Source organism: Calypte anna, chromosome 4A (genome assembly GCF_003957555.1).
Source record: "Calypte anna isolate BGI_N300 chromosome 4A, bCalAnn1_v1.p, whole genome shotgun sequence".
Lineage (NCBI taxonomy): Eukaryota > Metazoa > Chordata > Aves > Apodiformes > Trochilidae > Calypte > Calypte anna.
The window spans coordinates 2,267,864-2,281,366 of record NC_044248.1 but is presented as its reverse complement, the minus strand read 5'-3'; the positions used below and the strand labels follow the sequence as shown (position 1 = coordinate 2,281,366).

The window sequence follows — 13,503 nt, the reverse complement described above, 5'->3', positions numbered from 1 at the left end:
CAGGGATCCTTTATTTTATCCACCTCAGCAAATTCAAAGCAATGATATCATTTCACTGAAGTGCAAGATGTACTATTCAAAGCCCTGGTTCTAGTGAAGCAAATGGAAGGAAAAAACAACATTTATCTTTTTTCTGTCCATATTTCCTTTCCCTCCACACACGACATCTTCTCTTTCCCAGCCACTTTCTCCCAGTTTGTATCTCAACCACAAATCCCAGCATCCATCCATGCTGCTCCCCCTTGGCCTGGGTCCAGAAGATATTCCCCAGGTCACACATATGGGGCTCTGAGAGCTGAGATCAGAGCCTCTCAAAAGGAATTTTGAGACAAGAATTATACCTAGATGCAAATGCCACCAATTTCTCTTGGAGTTGAGAACCCTTTCTATTAGTAGAAACTAAAACCAAATGTCATGGAATTTAGGGAGGTCTCCAGTTCAAGGTAAACTTTTGCTCATTATTCATCATTGTACCAACTTGTTTCCAGAGTGAGGTGCTACTCTACACTCCTCTTAAACCATACACTCCTTGCAGTTTATTAACTCTGGGCAGTAAGAAAGATTCTGCTCTCACAAGGCTGTAAAAATCAACCTGACCTTTCCTACCCCTGGAGAAAACAGTTTCAGAAGTTCAGGTTCCTGGGCAGGACAACCATGCTGCACTGCTTTGCACACCCATTTGAACTGGGAAGACATGAGGTGAGCAGCAGCACTTACTCAGCAGAGTATTGTAAGGAAACAGTCCCTCAAATGCTATTCTGGTTGTGAGCAAAGTACCACAGAAGAATCACAGGTGTGTGAAGAACATCCTTGTCCTCAGAAGTAACCAGAATCCTACACTTCTGTTTAACAGAACCTTGAGACAGGTGGGGTGAGAAGCAAAGCCCTACAGCTGCTTTTTGACAAGAAAACTCCAAAGATACTTACCATGTCTTGGCTGGTCCTTGAGGATGGTGTAGGTCACCTCAGAGGCACGGGCACCAGGTAGCTTGGCATGAAGAATTGTCTTGGAGATCTGTAGCATCCCTCCCTGGGGCACCCAGACCAGGGAGTTGGTCACCAGCTGAGGGCTTCTGACATCCTGCAGGCAGGGGGACAGCAGGAAAAGGCTCAGCTGAACATCAGCAATGCTGCACCAATGGGAACAGATTTTCAGGTGAAAAGGATCAAGTGGAGTATTTGGGAATTGCTGATGCATCTGACCCTGGTTGTTTGCTTCAAGAAATGTCTGTCCATCCTTCAGCTGTAGCCTTCAGACCTGGAGAACTGACCTTGTCCTCCAATATTTCTAAGCTCTTGTTGCTGACCTGAAACCTCCCTGAGCTCAGTTCTCCCTGCACAATTTTCTCTTTTACCACCACCCTCATTCTTTGTCCTCTTGCCTTCTGACATGTCTTGACAGACCTGATCTCCATGGCACAGTGGGAAATTCACTGCTATCAAAATGTGAACAGAAGTATCCAGTTTACTTCACTAGTTTGCTTTGATCCACACTTTCTCTTGCATCTCCTCATTTTATTTCTAAGAATACACTCTTTTCAAGGCTTTTTATAGCTTCTTATCCTTTCACAATTCTCTCTCCCTGGCACCTCCACCATATCTGTAACTATTATTACTGCTCCCTGAGCAAACCCAGGCTCAGGATCAACCTCATGCTCTTTGACAAGCTGGGAGAAAATGGACCTTAAGGGTATGCAAATGCTCATTTACTACTCCTCATAATCATGTCACCTCAAAACTGATAAATGACTCATGATGCTCTTCTGAATCTAAAAAAAGAGCCAGAAATATGGCTGTGAAGAAGAATCCCATTGAAGGATGATTTCTTGTGTCCATTTTTGACATGTCTACTGAGCAACTTTCACCCCTTTAGTTTCTACTACATTTATTTTTATGATGGTAATTTTTAAATGCTGCAGGATCTTAGACTGCATCAGAGCCTCCCAGCACAATGGTAGGTTTATTTTTTTTAAGAACAGTGAAAAAGAACCCTGCCAATATATATGATAACTTTCCTCTGACCTTATTGATCCAATCACATGGTGACACATCCAGGCCTAGCAAAGCATGAGTCTGGAACAGGAACCAAACTACAAAGGTCAGAAAGGTCCCTGGATTTATTGTGTAGAGACAGAAAAGAGAGATTAGCCACACTTCCAAGAATGACAGGTATACTGCCCTGTTAGACAGGAAAACATTGCTAAGTGCATGTTAGTTAAACACAAGGTTGTGGGTTTGCTGTGAACATGGAACTCTGGTTTTGGTGATGAAAAACTGTTTTTTTGGCTCCTTCACTGGCCACATGAAACCAGTCTGGCAGTTTTTAATACCATTCCCACCTGGCTTTGATCCTGTGATCCTGCTTGTTAATATGAAAACATTCATGAGACAGCTCCTTTTGCTTGGTCACCTTTTAAAATGTACACTTAAAGCCAAGCTATTGTCTCATCTAAACACTCACCCTGTGTTCAGCAAAACAGCAAGAATCACATTAGATTTTTGTTGGGTTTTTTGTTTGGTTGGGGTATTTTTACCAATACCTAAGCATGTAGTTAGCAAACTGTGGGAATGAATTCACAGCACAGGGAAAGTGTTTCCAGAGCCTGGGGAGGTTTACATGCTCCCTGGTCCATGTTTCAGAGACCTGCTCCCAGGTAGGAAGAGATGGAGTAGAGACCTCCCTGAGCTGGATCTCCTCTAGAGGTTCAACACACCCCTAAAATCAATTTCTTTTGTCTTTTTCCTGCATTTCCCTCAGAAAAGAAAGGCTTCCATATCCCACAGGCAATGGGCAGATCACAGAGGGGTGGGTCTGACCTCCTCTGACTTAGAGTACATTGCCTGGGATCGTATTTTCTAGGGCATGGGCTCCTTATTCCCCATTGGGGCACCACTGGTGGTGCTTTGCCAAAAACAAAGCACCAGCAGGGCTCAGATTGACTTGACAGAAGCTGTAAGTGTTCAAGAATGTCAACAAAAATACACAGCAGTGCAAATGGTTGTGAAGAGCTCTGAAAATAGAGGCCAGCTGTTCAGGCTGCAGCAGGTCAGAGGAGGTGTTCGGACAGGGGCAAGCAGGGGGAAGCAGGCTGGCAGCAACCAAAGGGACTAAAAAAAGTGCCTTGCAGAAAAGGAGGCACACCTGTGGTGAAGAAGCAAAGCCCTCTGATTCATAATATCTGGAAGGTTGTGCTGCCCTTCATGTGTGTTTTCACACTTGCAGCACTGTGCTCCTATGGATTAATGCCTGAGGATTAGGGCACTGAGCCCATGGAATGGGAATCCAAAAGGAATCTGAAAGAGGGGAGATTCAGATTAGATCTTAGGAGGAAATGTTTTACAATGAGGATTGGTGAAACACTGGCCCAGGATGCCCAGAGAGGTGGTAAAAACCCCATCTCAGGGAACATTCAAGGTCAGGGTGGACAGAGTGCTGAGCAACCTGATCTAATTGAAGATGTCCCTGATTATTGCAGGGGGATTGGTCTTGGTACCTTTACAAGGTCCCTTCTAAACCAAACAAGGATTCCAAGTGACCCTTCACAGCAGTACTTGCCCTGTAAAACCATCTCCTTCTCTGGAGAAGTTCAAAACCCACCTGGACTCATTCCTGTGTCACCTACACTGGGTAATCCTGCTCTGGCAGAGGGGTTGGACTCTGATCTTTTGAGGTCCCTTCCAACCCCTAACATTCTGTAATTCTGTGATCCAGCAGCAGGTTATACCAAGCTCTGTGTCCTCAGATAAGTAACATGGCTTGAAAACCATCCCTTGAACTCCCACACCTCCAGCCAGAGCCCTACCAGGCTCCTTAGCAATCTTTGAATATAAACCAAGAAAAAAAAAATAACCAAACCCCAAGGGTCTTTGCCTGTGTGTTTCAGCAGCACCTCTTCAGAAACAAACCCTGCATGGATTTCAGCTCCCAAGGCTGCTCCACAAAGCTACTAATTAGGATGAGGCAGGAGCTGGGTAGCTGCCAGCTCTGCCCTCATCCTAAAAGCCACTCTGCTCTTACCTCTGCCACCACTTTCATCCCTCTCTGCAGCCAAGTGAGACTTGGGAAGATAATGAGAGAAAAGAGAGCATCAAATCAGCTATTAAAAGAAACTACTCAGCAATTCACCCTCACTGGTGTTTACAAGAACCTGCTTAATCAATAGCAAAAAAAAAAAAAAAAAAAAAAAAAAAAAGGTGTTACAAGCACAGAGTGCTGCCCAAGTATTTTTAGAGCCCTGATCTTACACAGGCTCCTTAGAACCCCCCAAATAATCTGGGTAAAGAAACCCTGGGCAGGGCTGTTCTTATTCCAGCTAAGAACTCAGCCCCAGCCCTGAAACCAACCCCTCCTTCATTCCCAGACTGAGGGGAGCTGTGTATCTAATTATCATTAATGACTTCTGCACTTTAGGAGCCACCCCAGGGGCTAAATGGGATCAGTCCCTCCTTCTGCTCAGTGCACAGCCCCTGTAGTGCTTGTGAACCTGACTTAAAATGTTCATGCCCCAGCTGCTGTCAGAGGTGGCTCATCCAGCAGAGAGGAGGGCAAAAAAGGGGCAATAGCATCTCCTCCCAGCTCCTTTTCATGGAGTGGAAGCACTCACAGACTGGCTAAATCTCAGCTCCACACATAAATAGACTGCACAGAGTCTTTCTGCACAGGTTTCTTCTCTGACAGCTCTATTTTTCATTCTCTGTCACATTAACTGAGGAATAAGGGAATTTTCAGCTTTTTTTCCCCTTCTGTTTCATTACAATACCAGAACTGAAATTCTTGTAAGCACTTCAACAACTTCACTTTATTTTTTAAGGCTTCACCACACATACAATGTGTATATTTAATGCCTTGTTTGGCTGGGCTTTGTTTCATCAACACATGGGAAAGCATCACTGCTTCTAATTTGACTGCTGTAATCTCTGCAAAATTTAACACTAAGAGACACTTCACATCCAAACACAGAAGAGAGAAACCATAATGAGATAATTGATGATGAACTGCAATAAAAGCAAGATACAGGAATGAAAATACTTCTTCAAATTCCTGAAATAGGAAGATGCATCAAGTGAAAGGTTTCAGTGGAGCAGCACTGAGTGAACAGCAGAGCCTGACGTTGGGAGACACCACCACCACCCAAGTACCAGTGATAAACCTTGTTAGCCAAGTCCTTCTGTGCCTCCCATCAGCTTGGGGATTGTTTGCCTACCTCATCAGCCTTTTCATAGAATCCTAGGATGATTTGGGTTGGAAAGGACCTCTCAAGGTCACTCAGTCCAACCCCCTGCAGTATCAGGGACACCCTCACCCAGATCAGGCTGCTCAGAGCCTTTTCTCTCTGTTGTTCACTCCTTCTCTAATTCATTGCCCTTACCAGTGCAAAACTCTCACCTGCAACTCCAGAAAATCTTTTTATCAAATATCTATGGACTTAAGAGTTGTCAAAGCTGCACAATTGGAGCTGAACCGTTCCTGCTGGAAACCAGAAATTCAGGTGGCCTCTAAAACTCAATCAGTCCCTGCCTTTTTCCTGTCTCTGCCCACTGCCTGTCAGTAATGCAGGATCAGTGACTCCTCAGGGACACAGCAATACTTCTCCAGACTTCTAATGTGCCTGGGAGGGTTTCTGTCACAGCACTTACCTTGGGGGCAATCTTGATGTGGAAGAGGATGTTCTGGAAGTGGCACCCATCACTCACTTGCCAAAGAACTGCATCATCCTGGGTGTCAGAGCCGTCGTGAGCATAGTGCAGCAGCCCAGCAGCAAGGGCATCCAGGTGGAACACCTGGGCTGGAGAAGCTGAGTCTCCAGGAGGTTTGATCAGCTGCCCATGACGTGGAGGCTCTAAAACCATCACCACAACATCCTCAGGATTGTCACTGTCTCTCACCCCAAGCAACAGGTCTGTTATAGCTCCAACTTTCCCTCTGGGGACAAGGAGAGCCTCATTTCTGAACACATACGGGGCCTGAAACACAAAAGCAGCTCTTAGGTGTTGGCTAAACCTTGGCAGCCTGATGGTCAGCAAAGTCTGGAATGAGAAATGTGGGGTTAAGGAAACAAGCTAACTTCACCCTTGGAAGCTTTATATATCTAAGCAGCAGAGAATCCTTCTCCACAGGGTTAGGGGAGACCTTATTATGACATTCTAATACTTAAAATATGGCTACAAATCAGCTGGAGACTCCCTGCTCACAAGGAGTCACCTGGACAGGACAAGGGGCAATGGGCACAAGGTGCTCCTGGGCAGATTCCCATGGGACACAAGAGGGAAATTTTTCCCCCTGAGGACAGTCAGACCTTGGGATGGTCTCCCAGGGGAAGGGGGGGATTCCCCCACTTTGGGAAGTTTGAAGTCTCAGCTCTCTGGGGTGCTGAGAGATCTCAGAGAAACAATAACATCAGAAGGGTTGGAGCAGGGGATCCTTGAGGTCCCTTCCACCCTGGCACTCTGGGATTCTGGGATTCTATGATGCTCTGAACTTAACACTGAGGATGTGCTTGGCTTGTCCTGAACTGATCAAGTCCATCTTGAGAGCAGCAAACCTGGGTGCCATCAACATAAGCACTGATTTCTTTACAAAGACTCCACACAGCCTTATTCCTCCTCCACCTCCTAGATTCCACATCTCTGCTGGTTTAAATTAGTTCTCTAGCTCTTCCTCATCAAGAAAGCTTAACCCTGCAGTCTCCAGTGATGCCAAAACCACCATTTGCCATCAGCAATACCTCTGCCTCAGGAGGGGGTTGATCCTGCAGAGAACATTCAGCAGAGAGGTAACAGCTGCCACCTTGCCTTCTCAGTGTTATTAAGGATTGGAAGGGAAAATTCCTGTTATTAAACCTCACTTATGTATTCTGGGGCAGTGGCTGGGGCTCTTACTTAGGTGAATGTCCTACTGAGGTAAACAAGAGATTAGACTGAGCAAAGATTTCAGTACCAACCAGAATCAATATACACATTACCAGGATCAAAATCCACAGTTTGTCTTCCACTAAAGGACAAACTAGAACACTGCTAATTCCCAGAAGCTGTGGAATGACTAATACAGAATACAATGATTAAAAGAAACAGAGTGCAACTCAACAAAAAAAAATAATTCTAATTTTTTAACCCTGAAGCCACCACCTCTTTAGGGACCCCAAGCTGGACAAAAGACAAGCAGTGCAGTTTCAGGATTGTCAGAGAACACAGAAATGATGCAGCTCAGGTGGAGTTTCCTGTAAGGAACCTGGAGACACCCCACAGGTCCCCAGCCTGGGATGAGGTGAGCAAGTCACCAAGGTTTTGAGCCACACTCCTACCACAGTCAGCACGAAGCACAGACCAGCACCAGCACCTTCAGATAATGATTAAAAGCAATTAATTTCCTAAATTACTCCTTGTGAGGATGGATGCTGAGTCAGGCTTGTAGGCAAGAAAGAGACACCACTAAAAGGAGAAAGGATGGTGGCCAGATATCCAGCTTAGAGTTTTATCAACTCATTAAATGCCCAATGAGGATGTAAATGGGTTTTAAGAGGTAGCAGACTTTAACTGCACTTTAAAGCCTCTTGGCAATGCCAGAATATGCCAAAAACCCACAAAAACTTCTGTTCAAGCAAAGCTACGTGGCAGAGCTTTCAACTTGACAGTCTGACCATGGAGAAAGCTCAGTGAAAGCTGCAAAACCTCCTTGGAAACCTGGAGCCTTGTTCAAGTGAGTCCCTGGGAAACCCACTGCCAGCACAACCAGCAGCAAGCAGGATGCTGTGCAGGAAGCTCCAGCACATCCAGAGGAACACCTGGAGCTGGAGTGGGAGTCAAAGCCTGGAGGGATGGGATGCTGTGAGCTGCTGATGGGCTGAGCTTGGCACACACAGCTAGGAGCAGCTCCTCCTTCCTCTGCCCTCTCCCTCCCTGTGTATCTTGCTCATCTCTGCAGCCCTTGACTTTCAGATGCCTTCAGGATCTTGTACTTCAGACTTTAAATAACAATAATATGAGACATGGACACTTGACAGTACCATCCACTTGCCTGGAAATATTGAGCAGTTTAAGACACACACTTTAAATAGCTCTTCCTGATTTAATTTCTAACTGCCCTGGAACAGAGCACTTCAGTAAATGCTCTTGACTGCCAAAGCACCCCTGCCATGGGGATCAATCATTGCTCAATTGCCCTGCAGAACAAGTCTGAATGAGACCATCTGTGGATCCAAAGAACAATTTAAACAGCAGGGACTCCTCAGCCCTCCCTAGGACTGCACAGCTGCAATTCCCTGCACAAGAAAAATGACATGTGCCAGCTTCTTCACTTACTTCCCCCAAGTCCAGGTCTTCCATATAAATCTTGGCTGCCTCTCAAGTAAGTGAGAGTTGAGTCTCATCTGCCTGACCAGAACTCCAGCTCAAGTTCTGCCCAGTTCCTTTGGTATCACTGCAAGAAACCAGGGCTCCAAATGGTACAAAATTTATGGTTGTTTCCCAGCTTGGTTACATTACCTGTGTTGAAAATGCTTGAACGTTGATGACCTCAGGGTGGGAGAAGAACTGCTGATTGCTGAGCTTCAAGGAAAACTGTCCTTTCCTAAACAAGTCCCCAAGAAGTCAACAGAGGATAATATAAATTAATGAAGTGCACTTCCAGGACTCAACAATGCTAAAAATATTATATATTCAGTAAAAATTACTAGCTTAGTGACAGGAGCTTTAGCTCAGTTTTTTTTCAATTATGTTTTTACAGTGTTTCCTTCTGAAGGGTTGCAACAGTCACAACATGTACTGAAATACCTTGAACTATGTAATAATGTACTCTCATTTCTCTTTATGTAATGTCACCCACATGGGGTGACATCTCCAAGATAAAGTACTGATTCTAAATGTCACCTATTCACTGCTAAAGAAAAAATGTCACTTATATGGCTTCAGAACAGAAGCTCCCACTTTTCAGCATTTTTTTTCCTATTTATTTTCCATTAATGCCACCCAATAACCCTGAACATAAAAGAGGTGTTTCTCAAGATAAGATCCTGACATTTCACTGTATCTACCAGGCAGGCAAAAAAACCCCAAAACCATGATACAGAAACAGATGCCTTAGGTTTAGTGAATGTGAGCTAACTATTGGCACCAGAAAGACACCCTGAGAGCCTTAATGAAAACAATGATTAAAGAACACACTGATAATGCAGAGGCAGAAATTTAGAACTATTCCACTGGTAGCAGCCCAGTCCTGAGGTTGATGTAAATCAAGGGTGAAGAAGACTGGCTTACTGCCTGGCAGCAGGGAAAATCTGAGCCTTGCCAGGCACTAATTACCACTAATGATCCCAGGACACTAACAGAGCTCATACTGCAGGCAAAGAAGGAGAGGCTGAATGCAGATGATGCTGCAGAGCATGGTGGTGACATCACCTGAGCACCTTCATGACACTATCAAGAAACTGTTGTAAGCAGCAGACTAATATGCCAGTTTTTAACCCACTGCAGAGCACCCTAAAGATGAGACAGAGTCCTGCACCCCTAAATCACCACAGGTTTGGTTGCTGGGTCACAGTGCCCTCTTCTCCCACACCCAGGGAAGTTCTGCACCATTGGTGTAAGAACATCAGTAATTTATTTAATAGCTGTGAGAAGTGTGCTTCATGCTAAGAATGTTTCAAAGCAACAAGGAAATTCCCATTCCCAAGATCCAAAAATTAATTTTTTTAGGGCCAGAGCTCTGAAAAAAGAACCAGCAGCCTCACCTGGGCTTCTCCTTGCTGTGCAGGAAACGGACCCTCCTCTGCTTCACATCCTGGGAGCTGAAGTGCTCACCCCTGCTCAGCTGCACCTCCTCTCCTTCCACCACCACCACCAGCCTCCCATTGGAGGGAGTGCTGACCACATGGAACAGGAGCTGGCCTGGGTCACCATCCAGGTCCTGAACACCCAGGAAGGAGAGGCTGAGGGGTTTCACCCCACCAATTCCTACTGTGAGGGTACTGCTCACATGGAAGCTCAAGGGCTGCTTGCTGCCTAAAAAGAAAAAAGGTGCTTTTTAGAAGGGCCTGGAGGGATGGGATGAGGGGGAAGGGTTTTAAGCTGGAATAGAGGAGATTTAGGTCAGACATTAGGAAGGAATTATTTAATTTGAGGGTGCTGAGCCCCTGGCCCAGGTTGCCCAAGGAAGCTGTGGCTGCTCCATCCCTGGCAGTGTCCAAGTCCAGGTTGGATGGGGCTTGGAGCAACCTGGGCTGGTGGGAGGTGTCCCTGCCCATGCAGGGGGTTGGGACTGGATGAGCTTTAAGGTCCCTTCCAACCCAAACAGTCTGGGATTCTGTGATTCTATAATTAAGTGAATTTCAGCCATGTGATGTGGTAGCACTTTGCCTGTCAGCACCAATTTTGGGGATGACAGACCAAACCTCTTACAAAGCCCTGCTCATTACTGACCTGGGTGGACAAGCAGCATCTCAATTAGAACTCCAACCCATCCCAACCCCTGTTATTATTTGAGAGGCTCAGACAAATCACCTCCCATCTTGAGTTCCCCATCACAAAACTTAACACCACCATACCCTGGCCTGCCCTGCATACAGACCAGTAAATCTTCATTTAGAACAGAGAAAATATCACAAGTACTACAGCTGATTTAGTAAGGATTGTCCCAAAAATACTTTTTAATTTCTTCTACATCATAACAATAAATGATGGTGTGATTGGAAAGACCTCACTGGGTAACTTCACTCAGGAAACCAGGCAGACATGCAAATTAAAAATAAAAAAGTTGGAGAAAAAGAGCTTTCAAATTTAAGAGTCAACAACAAAAAAACCCCACACAAAGCTGCATTCCCAAAATGGCACTGAATGAACATTCTGGCCTTAAAATCAGCTGGAAGCCTGCCAGCTGGGTTGCTTTGTCAGAAGAGGCACTCACCTTCTTCACACTCTCTGGTCCTCGTGTTGCCATAGAAACCTGGGCCACAGGAAGAAACACAGATCTTCTTCTGCAGAAACGTGGTGCTGTCACAGAGGTGGCACAGGCTGTCACTGTCACACTCCAAACATCCAGGAGGACAAGCTGGATTGGATGGAAAGCACAACCCCACTGAGACACTGCAAAAACAATGCAGCCACAGGACACAGAGCTGTCCTCGAGGGGCAGCACAGAAACACCACTGCTGTTTGTGTCTGACCTACCTGACCAAAACCCTGAAAAAGAAGGGGCAAAGGATTGGGGTAAAAGAGTTAAGTTACTTCCTCACTTGGCCACTGTTATCCACTGACTACAAAGAAGAACCTGAGAAGATCTTTCACATGGAAAAAAGATGATTTTAAGTTAACTGTTATACAAATTTGAAAAAAAGAATATTCCCAGGGAGGGGGTTGAGGCCTCATCCCTGGAGATGTTCAAGGTGAGGCTTGAGGAGGCTCTGAGCAACCTGATCTGGGTGAGGGTGTCCCTGATACTGCAGGGCTTGGACTGGGTGACCTTGAGAGGTCCCTTCCAACCCAAAATACTCTAGGATTCTGTGATACTAAATACACATGCAAGTTCTACACAGCTTTTTAAGCAACAACTACAACTGAAACCTTTCTAAAAAGGTAGGTTTAACACCTGCTTTTTGGTGCATGGTGTGTACACACCAACACACACCAGCAGCCAGCAGCAACTGACTCTCATTCCTCCTGGATGAGGTCCCCCTAAAAGCAGGGACAGCCTCTTATCTACTTCTTAGGTGACTGCATCACCTCAACAGCAAGTTCAGCCCAGCACCAGAGCACTTCTGCTTCACCCCAGTCATGCAAGAGAAAAAGTGGTGTAGAGAACATGTGCTACAACCCTGGTCTCCTCTCCCCACACCCTGCTGGCTTTGCTTACCTGTGCACTTCTGCTGGGCATGGTCTGCAGAATGTCCCTTCCCACACTTGTGAACACAACGAGTGCCCAGGAGGAGAAATGGGGCTTGGCAAAGGCTGCACTGGCCTGGCTGGTGACACTGAAGGCAGCGTTCATCACACCCTAAAAGTCACAGGTTAAAAGTTGAGCTCAGCAGTGCTGCCAAACTGCTCCCTGCCCTGAGCTGTAGCAGCCCACAGGAACCACAGCTCCAGGGCCTGTGTGTGCTGGAGGGCAGCGAGAGAGCATGGGCTGAGAGAGCTGGGATTGTTCAGCCTGGAGAGCAGAAGGCTCCAGGGAGACCTTAGAGAAACCTTCTGGTGCCTGAAGGGGCTCCAGGAAAACTGAAGAGGGACTTCTGAGAAGGGCCTGGAGTGGTGGGACAAAGGGGAATGGCTTTAAACTTGAAGAGGGGAGATTTAGGTTGGACAGTAGGAAGAAATTCTTGAATTTGAGGGTGGTGAGACACTGGAATAGGATGCCCAAGGAAGCTGGGGCTGCCCCATCCCTGGCAGTGTCCAAGTCCAGGTTGGATGGGGCTTGGAGCAACCTGGGCTGGTGGGAGGTGTCCCTGACCATGCAGGGGGGTTGGAATTAAGAGGAACTTTAAGGTCCCTTCCCACCCAAAACATTCTGGGATTCTGTGACCTGAAGCTAGAGTGTGCCTTCTGAATGCAAGAGGTGCACAAAGTGGAGCCAAGCAGGGAAAGGTGTTGGCAGCAGCCATTAGCAGAAACACTCAAGAAGAACTCACTCTGGCATGTGTCTGATTCCTTGTAGAAAGCTTCAGGGCACTGTTCCACACAAGCTCCTTCATGGAGAACATAGCCCTCCCCACACTGCAGGCAGTCAGTCCTCTGGGGACCTTTACAAGCTTTACAGCTCCAGTCACACTCTAGAAGAGAAAAAAGTCAATGCAGGGCTGCCCCTTCTGGGGTTTGGGGTCTGCAAGCTGGGGGAAGGCAAGCCCCAGGAACAAAGAGCACAGTATAAACTGCTAAACACTACAAAAAAAAAAAAAAAAAAAGGAAGCATGATTTGTACTGAGTGACTTATAACAACTCAAGATATGGAGAGAGTTTTTTTCCCCCCTCTTACACTTGAGATGTTTTGACCATGTTAAATTTGAGCAGTCCTGGCTCTTGTTCAGCACTCAGCCCTAACTGGGCTAACACTGGCCCAGCTCTGTTGCCCACCCTGCTTCATCAATCTCATGCTTCCAAATTATTCTGACCAGAAGAAAATGATATTTTGTCCCTCACAATCCAAAAGTCCCTCTGGAAAGTCCACTGGGCAGAAGGCCACTGGTTGAAGCTGGGATCACATCATGGTTTAGTGGTAGGCTTGGCAGTGTGCTAGGTTAGTGAATTCTATCAGAATGGATTAGAAGAAACTCCTTCACTGAAAGGGTTAACACTGGCACAGGCTGCCCAGGGAGGTGGTTAAATCACTCCCCTGGAGGTGTTCAAAAGCCATGCAGAGGTGGTCCTGAGGGATCAGCACTGAACTTGGTAGAGTTGGGTTAATGGTTGGACTGGATGATCCTAAAGGCCTTTTTCAACCAAAATGATTCTGTGCTCTTGTACTATTTCCCCTCAAGTCTTCAGTCCCCTACCATGTGCCCAGGAACTACTCAGGCTGCC

The 13,503-nt window shown here is 46.2% G+C and overlaps 1 protein-coding gene across 1 annotated transcript in view; it reads right to left on the bottom strand.

Moving 5' to 3' along the window:
* The window catches only part of FRAS1 (Fraser extracellular matrix complex subunit 1), a 106,777-nt gene that overhangs the window by 44,207 nt on the left and 49,067 nt on the right, over positions 1–13,503 (bottom strand). Inside the window, exons 22-28 of the mRNA XM_030449926.1 lie at positions 12,615–12,755; positions 11,843–11,983; positions 10,898–11,041; positions 9,726–9,996; positions 8,482–8,566; positions 5,638–5,964; positions 928–1,081 (exon numbers count right to left, since the gene is read on the bottom strand). Of these exons, the coding sequence (XP_030305786.1) occupies positions 928–1,081; positions 5,638–5,964; positions 8,482–8,566; positions 9,726–9,996; positions 10,898–11,041; positions 11,843–11,983; positions 12,615–12,755 (1,263 nt within the window). The remainder of the gene's footprint in view (positions 1–927; positions 1,082–5,637; positions 5,965–8,481; positions 8,567–9,725; positions 9,997–10,897; positions 11,042–11,842; positions 11,984–12,614; positions 12,756–13,503) is intronic.